Below are 9,060 nucleotides of genomic sequence, written 5' to 3'. Positions count from 1 at the left end.
AGAGAGAGAGTGAGTGGGGTGTGTGTGTGTGTGTGTGTGTGTGTGTGTGTGTGTGTGTGTGTGAGAGTGTAATTGTGTGTTTGTTTTAAAAGGCAGAGAGTTTGGACTCACAATAAGTATTAAAAAGACCAATGTCTTGGGCAGGGGTGTACTCACACCACCCTCAATCAGTATTGATGAAACAGTGCTTGAAAACGCAGAGCATTTCGTTTACCTGGGTTCCACTATAACAAGCAGTATATCCCTGGACAAAGAAATCGACATACGCAAGGCCAAAGCTGCAGCTGTTCTGTCGAAACTTGACAAGAAAGTGTGGAAGAGCAGTAGTCTGACCCAGAAAACAAAGCTTAGGGTCTACCAAGCGTGTGTCCTTAGCACACTGCTCCATGACAGCGAAACCTGGACGATTTACGCCAAACAGAGAGCCGCCTAGAAAGTTTCAATCTCCGATGTCTACGCAGAATCCTGGGCATTAATTGGGAGGACATGGTTACAATACATCTGTCCTTAAAAAGACTGGTTCTCTCAGCTTGCACCTCTTACTCCGCCAGCGTCGGCTTCGATGGATCGGCCACATACATCGCATGGATGATGGACGCATTCCGAAAGACATTCTGTACGGTGAACTGACTGCAGGACATCGAGGCTTAGGACGCCCAGTACTGCGCTACAAAGACGTCTGTAAGCGCGACCTGAAGACAACAGGCATAGATGCAGACCACGGGGAAACGTTTGCTGGGGACCGAGGAGTATGGAAGGGCATCATACGTCAGGGAGTACGCCACGGTGAAATGACAAGACAGCTGCAGGAAATGGACAAAAGAAGCCGCAGAAAAGAGAGGCTTCAGATGGAAGAATTTTTATGGTAAAAATGAGCTTCTGTATCTTACTTTGTTACAGATCAGAAGCCTAGGTCTTTTACTTCTGACTGATGTTTTATTTGAGGGAACAAAGGATGTTTTAGTGCAAGCTGTTATGTACAATTCATCCAAGTAGGGGAATGTAGATCTAGATGTTGAAATTTTACATGCTTTCCGTTTAAGTCGATTTCTTTTTTCTTTATTGTGTTGTCTTGTGTTCCTGGCCCATGCTGTTATACAAAAACAGATCATACTTTCTATGGTTGAATGACAGAAAATGGCCATCAATGTATTATCAACTTTAGAATATATGTGTTGACAAAGAGAATGTTTGTTGCCTACTATGGTCTTAAGCCCAGACCATGTCTCACGAGCGTATTTGATCGAAACAGATCTTCCAGTTTCTTTTTGTATTTTTGTTTTCTAACCCAGTTTCTTTCTTACTAGCTCTGTCTATGACTTTTAGTTCTGTTTTGTCATGGTTTTTAAAAGCACAGGCGCATATAAGGCGCTTGGAAATAAACTTTAATTCGCTTTTGCTTAGTTCACGACCCGACGTTCTGTCAAGTCTCTACAAAAGTTTCCTTTGTTTTTCATCTACCTTTTCCAAGCTATCTACTTTCTTTTTCCTTTCTTGTCATTGTTATTGTCACTCAATGTGAGTTGATATTGCGTCAGGCGCGCTGTCAAGACTGTGTGCGTGCTCAGGCGTGTTATGCATGCAGGAGTAAAGTTCCAGCATTAACGACCCTCATTTAATCGGGCCTATTTATTTTAGCTAGCAAAGCTTTACAATGTGCGCGCACAACACGCCTGGGCATGCAAAACAATATTATGATCCTATTTATTTTTCTCAAAAACATTCCATTTGCATACACTTATTCGTCTCTCTCTTTCTCTCACGCCCCCCCCCCCCCCCCCCCCCCCCCCCATTTCAGTGTCTATAGATTTCATCCCCTGGCTCTCCAGACGAGCTCCAAGTGATTTTCGAAAATTACTCACCTCGTCCCTTGAATCGTGTTTCTAAACCATGGGCCAGTCAACACACCAGTTTTCACCTCAGCTGTTTCCCCCAAGGTTGCCGTTTATGTCCAGTATGGCCACCCACAAGTTCATCTGTAGCGTCATGCTAGCTTCAGCTCTCGCGTGTACTGTGGTCTCACTTGGAAAGGCAAACTAAAGCAGCTAAATCAGACCCAGATCTTGATGCCTACACATCTGATTCCCAAAAAGTTATCTTGCACAAACACAAAGAAGTAGAAGCGTTTGCTATGAACTTATAACTTCGGGGTTCATGACTTGGAAAATGATGAGGCCATAAGGGAAATATGCAGTGGGGCGGAAGCTGGCAAAGGGTTAGCTGAAGTCTGTTCATGCTTTCTCAAAGTTCTAAAACAGTGGGCGCGGAATGCAAAGTCACTTAATTTTGTTCAACGACAGATGTCCTGGACAGAATACGAATAAAGGAATGATAGCTTTCCTTCAATCACTCATCAAAAAGAAACACGTATGAAAAGGTCTATCACATTTTCCTGTACAGAGGTCACATGTTCTTGTCCAATGATGGGGACTTTGGACTAATAGAGAAAGGAGCCATGATTCCCACTGGTGAAAACAATCCAAGAAAATCACAATCACACCTTTTTATTATGAATTCCATCCAGGGGAAGGACATTTTGGACTTTACGAAATGAGCCAATGAGCGCCTTCCAAAGTCTACATTCAAAGACACCTCTGGAAGTAAACTTTTTATCATCAATATCCACTGGTTCTCTTTGGACAAAGCGAAGGGCCAGACAGTACACACCCTACTTAACACTTAGACCTCACGCAACAGAAGTTTGGTACCGGTACACTGTCAATGAAGTGGGACCGTGGAAGAAAGAGCTATTGCTCAAACGTGAGATTCGATCTGTTCCCACAGCAGAGGAGAAATACAACAAACCCCTGTTGATAAGGAGGCAAAGTTGAAGGATTTGTTGGAACTCCACAGGAAGAAAATCATTCCCAAAAATACCGGACCCTTCTAAAAAAGTTTCCAGTTTCATGTCAAGGAAGACAACGCTGATGACTATGTGGAATAGGCTACTTGCTGGCTTGGATTTAACCACAGTGTTGAACGTCCTTGATTTTTTTTACCCTTTTCAATCAAGTAAAATGCCAGGTCTAAAGGAAGGTTATGCCCAGCAGCATGGACTTAACCTTATTATTGAATGCAAGAAAATAAGAATTTGATATTGTTTTGTCTTTTCTGCTGGTGATAGGCTGCTACAAAACTCTCATAATGTTAAAAACGTTGTAATCATCATACTAATAAACGTTTCTTTCCACAGGCAGCCGTTGTTATCAGAAACGTGTTTTTTCATATTTTCTCGAAACTCTGGAAATGTGATTGGGCCTTGGTATAGAAATAGGCCTAGGCCCTTCAACTAATCGGTTATATATTGCGGTTGTTTATATTATCTCTCATCTGCATGGTTTGGACCCTTGTATCTTTGTGTTTTGACAGTTTCAATCTGTTCACAATACTCAAAAAGCTCACCGGCATCTGCAGTATGACGTCATGGCGCTCGCCGTCACACGTAGAAGACGGGTGTTTGAGTCCCGTCTGAAAACTGTTTTTCATCAAGTATCTCGACTTTCTGCTGTGACATCGTATTCCTCTCTGCCTGGGTAGGCCTTGACAGGGAGAAGCGAAGCCTGCCTCCTATACGATCTAAATAAATTGTGTCCATGAGTCGTAGATTTTAAAATCAAGAAAAGTCCAACAAAGAAAGACAAACTGCCAAAGATAAAGCGCGGGACAGTTCACACCAGCGGAAATGTCAATTTTAGTCAAATTATATAAGTAGAGCCATTTAAGTGAGCTCAAATCAATGATCAAATATGCGCTGTCTTTTACATTTTGTCTGTGCTTCGACTTATAATTGCTGGCATAAAAATGTAACCCACCCGTGTGCAGGTTCCCAAAGGTTGACCTTTGATAAGATACATTCTTTTTAATCTGCTGTGGTAATGGGCACACAGGGTCAGAGTCAGACACAGCAAAGAGTTGTATTTTGAATCTGACAAACGAGGAGATTTTTACCCCTTTTGATTGAGGGTCGATATTGTCACCACGATGACTGTGACATTCAGATCTTTATAATTCTGTGCTGAATGTTTACTTAGATAGTTAGAATTATGGTTGTTAGACTGTCAGCCCTGACGTTCAGTATAACTACACAAATCTAACTACAGTAATTATGATAAATGATCAATGCCATTGAATATGATTATATGACACAGATATCTGACAAGTATTACATTCTTGTTATTCAATTTTAAAGATATAATCTTCATCTTATTATAAATAGCTGCCATAATGATAAAGGGTGTTGCATTAACACAAAGAAAGAGCGATGTTAAACTATAGTGTGGTTTTTGTCTTTGATAAAGCATTGGTTTCCTTTGTACAGAGAGTATAAATAAAGATCTGTGCCTGAAATAGGGGAGGACCCTAGTGCTAAAGTAACTGGTGCCGATGTCCCACACGTCTCTCCCACCCAGAATGTTGATTTCACCTTTGTTGGGAAACAACTCAACTTACTCTCGCGACCAGAAAATGAACTTGCCAATGACAACACCATCCCTTTCTGGTTCATATTATGCAAAAATTGTTAGCGACGAGCAGTGGTACATTGTCCAAGTGGTCAATATGGTGGTCATCTCTGGTCTCCTCAGTCTGTTCGGCGTGGCCTCCAATATCATCAACATTGTAGTGTTTGCCAAGCAAGGCTTTCGGGACAGCATGAACATCAGCCTCGTGGGTGAGATGGCAATTATCACATCTACAGTAACGTTACTAACAAATAACCATATCTTCAGTTACGTACAAATAATTAAATCTACAGTTACTAACAGATAATTAAATCTACAGCCACTTTCACTGTAATTTACAGTAAAGTGTCTATTCAAGAGCCATGAAAAAAAAATCCACAGTCACTAACAAGTAATGTGTCTATCCAACAGTCCTGAAAAAGTAACGCGTAGTCCTCTTAAGTGAATAGAATGTAATAGAGATAATGATGAAATATAGGATCCAGCACACACACAAAATATGTACAATATGTCAGCAATTTTTTCTACTGTTCTAAACCCTCAATCCTTGTATTTTAACAGAGAGATTCAAAATGATTTATTGATTTGAAAGGCCTTTGGCCCATACATCCACATATTTTAAAAGAGAAAGAAACACATTGTATTCTCGCGATTTTTTCGACTTATATAAAAAAAAACGCCAATACAAGTTGTTTGCGTCAAAAGAGCTGCTACTGCTTTGGAACATAATACTATGACACTGGGCAACACAAATGGCAAATTCTAAACTACTTTGACAAACAAAATAGCCAGGGCAATTTCTTTAAAAGTAAGATAATCGTGCTAAAAAAATCAAAACACGCAAAAATCAAAACAAAGCAAAAAGATCGTACAGTAGGCATTTTTAATTTCCCATTTTTTGACTACAACTTCTCTTCCCTCCCCCCCCCCTCCCCCCCCCCCCTTTACAGGGACCATTAATTCTGGTGGACTTGGTGACAAAATCCAACTTATAGTCACCCCCCCCCCCCTCTCCCCCGAAGGGAGAAAAGAAAATGTAACTGTATGGCATCGTGATGAAAACAGGCGCTTGTCAAAATAACGAAAACGAAGAAACAGATATTTCTCCGCCTGGCGGGCAATTCTTATCAATTTTTTTCTTATGAATAATGTGGGGTTTCTTTTGTTTTCAGCTGAACAGCTTTTGTGTCAATCTGAAAACATTTTTGTCTGAATTTTACTGAAAAACATGGATTAAAGACACAAAAAAGAGAATTTGCAGTTTCCTAGGACTCTCAAACTTTGGAAGTCACCAAACCTAAGAGGCTATTTTCTATCTAAATGTACCTCTCACGCCAGGCGACCCCCACGTCCTTCAGTCACAAATATCTCGACCTCTATTCAAGATAGGTTAATTATACATGTTTCCCCACGAGCAAGACAAATGAAGAAGCTTTAAGGCTATGCCAATAACTCCATAAGCCCAAACATTGTTGAGTGCCTGATTCCACCGTTTGTGACAGACTCGATTGTACATACTTTAAGATCTCATCGACATAATTTTGATCATTTAGAAGGTTGCTACTTTTTCGCTGCCTGCCATGTCCAACCCAGGCTAGGGTGGGCTTGGGGGAGGGGGAGGGGGGGCAATGTTTCAGCATAAAGACGAAGGCACTCTATAAATAATCTTCCCCACTCTTGAATCAAACTCACACAATCTTCTGTGTGCGACTGCGAAGCTCCTGACCAGTACACCACAGAAGTCTGTTACCCAAAATGTGAAAAGTTTTTAAAACACCAGTAATATGACTCCTGACTTCTGTTCTGTGTTTTTTTAAGAACATTAATCGGAGCCCGAAAAAAACACGCAGTGGCTACAACAAGTTTGGTGATCAAAATATCCCAAAGCGGTAGAGATAGAAGACCGTATTTACTGAAGTCATGATGGGTCCTCATACCTTGCCCAGCGCGTCTCCGGGTGGTTTAGAGGGGAAAGGCCTTCAGATATGGAGGTGAGCTCTGCTAAGCAGTCGTAAACCAAATTCAAATGGGAGATGGTCGGGGAGAGTAGAGGAGAACCCTCGTAGCACAGGTGCTTTAGAAAATATCTCATATACTCAAAATAGGGACCATCTTTGCGATGGGAAGCACGATAAAGTCTACTAAAACCCCCACTGCCCTATGAGATGTCTCCTTATGACAAAGGCTAGCAGAGAAAACTGTACACAAACCAGCTGTAGGAAACAAGAAAGCACTGCTGTAATCTCCCAAGAACAATCATGGAAAGGCAGAAGTACAAACTGCAAGTTAGAACATGAAAATAAAGTAAAGGCAAAGGGATAGCTAATTCCCCACTTACAGTTTTTGTCAGAAAAATAAAAGAACTAGGCATTGGAATAACAACGAAGCTCTTATTTTTTTTATCTGTTACAGCGATGAGATGAAGTCAGCTTTTATATCTTTATCTAAAGCACTAGGTGCGACTGAGTGTGAGATTCATAGAAAAATAATCCCTTTAAGTCATTGTACGCTAATCCTGCTGCGAGAACTAAGGCTGAATATATACTGCCACGCACAACTGACGTGCGCCGCAAAAAAAGTCGTGCCCTCCTCTTTCTTTCCTATCGGTGATTTCACTGACACGACAAGACGTGAGGATTCGTGAGGATCCAAAAACGACGTGAGTGAGTGCAGCAACTTCTTCAAGACGTGCGGACAGGCCCGCCCTGCTATCGGAGTGTTCCGCTACGCCGAGGAAGGAAAGACTTTTTTGAGGCGCACTTGAGTTGTGCGTGGCTGTATATTTTCAGCCTAAAACACAATTCGGCTTTGTTCCTGTAAAATGGTACCAGAAATGCTATATTCACCTTAGCTAGACATAGACGGAATGTTGAATGTGAAGAAAACAGAATCCATGGTACTATAAGAAGCCGTAAACTGTTTCTGCAATCTCATTATCGAAGGCGACAAGATTAAACAAGTTCAACTGTTTAAATATCTCGGATAATAATATAATTATATTACATGACACCAAATTTAATGCTCCGGGCGGTGCCACAGACTGAAATGTCTTTTGACCATTCCCAAAGATGGGACATTAACTTGTTCTTATGCACAGTAGAATTGTAAATGGGCTGATTCAATAATGTCATGCTCATAACTGTGCCTGAACTGCAACAGGGAACTGCAGCTTTTCTTTACTAATCCTTACTATCGTCATTTTTTCCTGTACTTCTTTTGTACGTTCGTCACACTCTTGTGACCCGTTATTTTCGGGGTGCCTTGATAGTCGAAGCAGACTTTGTGCTGTTGAAGCTAGAGGAGTGAGCAGAGAAAGCCTGATTCTCTGTTAGGACCTCTCTGTTGACTTCCACCCCGTGGCCCTCATATGATCTTATGCACTTGCGAGCGCCGTTAAACCTCAACTAAAACAAAAACAGAAATAAAACGAAGAATAACAATAACATTTTGTTTAGCATTTTTTCCACCTCGTATAATGTCCATCATTTCAGGGCTCGCTGTGTCTGACCTGTGCTCCTTGCTGACCATGATATGGATAAGCATCTGCGAGAACCCTCTTTTCTACCGTTCTGAATTGAACTTTGACCCCAAAGATATCTTATATCTCACGGGGGCAACGCCTCATATCCTCTTTGTCAAAATCGCCAGTTTTATTACCGCCTTCATCACCTTCGAACGATGTCTGTGTATCGCTGTCCCTCTGAAGGTGAAGACGATCATCACACCAGGAAGGACAAAGACAATTATTATCTCCATCTACATTGCCATGTCCCTTTTGATGATCCCCTTCTACCTTGGAAACAGACTTGAGTGGGTTTTTGATTTCACAGTGAATGCTACTGTGTTAAAAACCACGTTCGCTGCAGATAGAGAAATGCTAGAAGCTATTATGTTTCTCACTCTGGGTGTATTTTCTACGACATTTTCCTTCGTCTTCGTTATCTGCTGTACCATCGTTCTTATCGTCAAACTCAAGAGTAAAACAAAATGGCGTCAGGCGACTGCAGCCAAGTCTGATCGTGCAGCGGAAGGAGTTGGGGTCAAAGATCAAAAGGTTGTAAAAATGGTGACTTTCATCGCTGCCATTTTCATCGTCTGCGCCGTACCTCCCACGCTCTTGTTTCTCTACATGGTGATTGACCCAAGTTTCCGTATTGATGGTGTCTATCGAAACATCTATCTTGTCGTTTGGACTTCATCGTTTCTAACAGAAACGGTCAACTCCAGCGTAAATATATTTGTTTATATGAAAATGAGTTCGAAATATCGAGCAGTGTTTATGAAAACATTTTGGAATAAGGAGGAGAGATAACTTTGTGGACACACAAGAAACACAACGTGTCTTTTTGTAATGATCATTTCAAAGAATAAATTATTACCTGCCGGTGGAAATGTTGTCTTTTTGATAATGAACGAAATCAACTCCATCGCCAATAGACGGCAATTTTAAAAAATGTTATGAACGCTTAAGATTGATGGGACCTAAGTGTTGCGTTTAAATGTGGTCAGTGTATAATAATAAGGAGTGCACCAGTTACAACATTCTAGTGGAATACATGTACCAATATGGTTATACTGAGAGTAACTGTTGAAATTACAA

General features: G+C 41.1%; 1 protein-coding gene across 1 annotated transcript; it reads left to right on the top strand.

The window, feature by feature from the left end:
- The first annotated feature begins 584 nt into the window (after positions 1-584).
- Positions 585-8,772, top strand: LOC106012511 (adenosine receptor A1). Its single transcript, XM_013085651.1, has 3 exons — positions 585-865; positions 4,524-4,669; positions 7,952-8,772. The coding sequence occupies exons 1-3, from the start codon at positions 585-587 to the stop codon at positions 8,770-8,772; spliced, it is 1,248 nt and encodes a 415-aa protein (XP_012941105.1).
- The last annotated feature ends 288 nt before the right edge of the window (positions 8,773-9,060 follow it).

This window comes from Aplysia californica, unplaced genomic scaffold, assembly GCF_000002075.1.
Source record: "Aplysia californica isolate F4 #8 unplaced genomic scaffold, AplCal3.0 scaffold00394, whole genome shotgun sequence".
Lineage (NCBI taxonomy): Eukaryota > Metazoa > Mollusca > Gastropoda > Aplysiida > Aplysiidae > Aplysia > Aplysia californica.
The sequence above is the reverse complement of the archived record's forward strand: the minus strand, read 5'-3'. Positions and strand labels throughout refer to the sequence as shown.

What these genes read in the sequence shown, in the direction of transcription:
- LOC106012511 (XM_013085651.1), top strand. Translation starts at nt 585, where the DNA reads ATGGATGATGGACGCATTCCGAAAGACATTCTGTACGGTGAACTGACT. An exon ending in CAGATGGAAGAATTTTTATG is followed by an intron (nt 866 to 4,523) that starts GTAAAAATGAGC and finishes AAAAATTGTTAG; the next exon opens with CGACGAGCAGTGGTACATTG. An exon ending in CATGAACATCAGCCTCGTGG is followed by an intron (nt 4,670 to 7,951) that starts GTGAGATGGCAA and finishes CCATCATTTCAG; the next exon opens with GGCTCGCTGTGTCTGACCTG.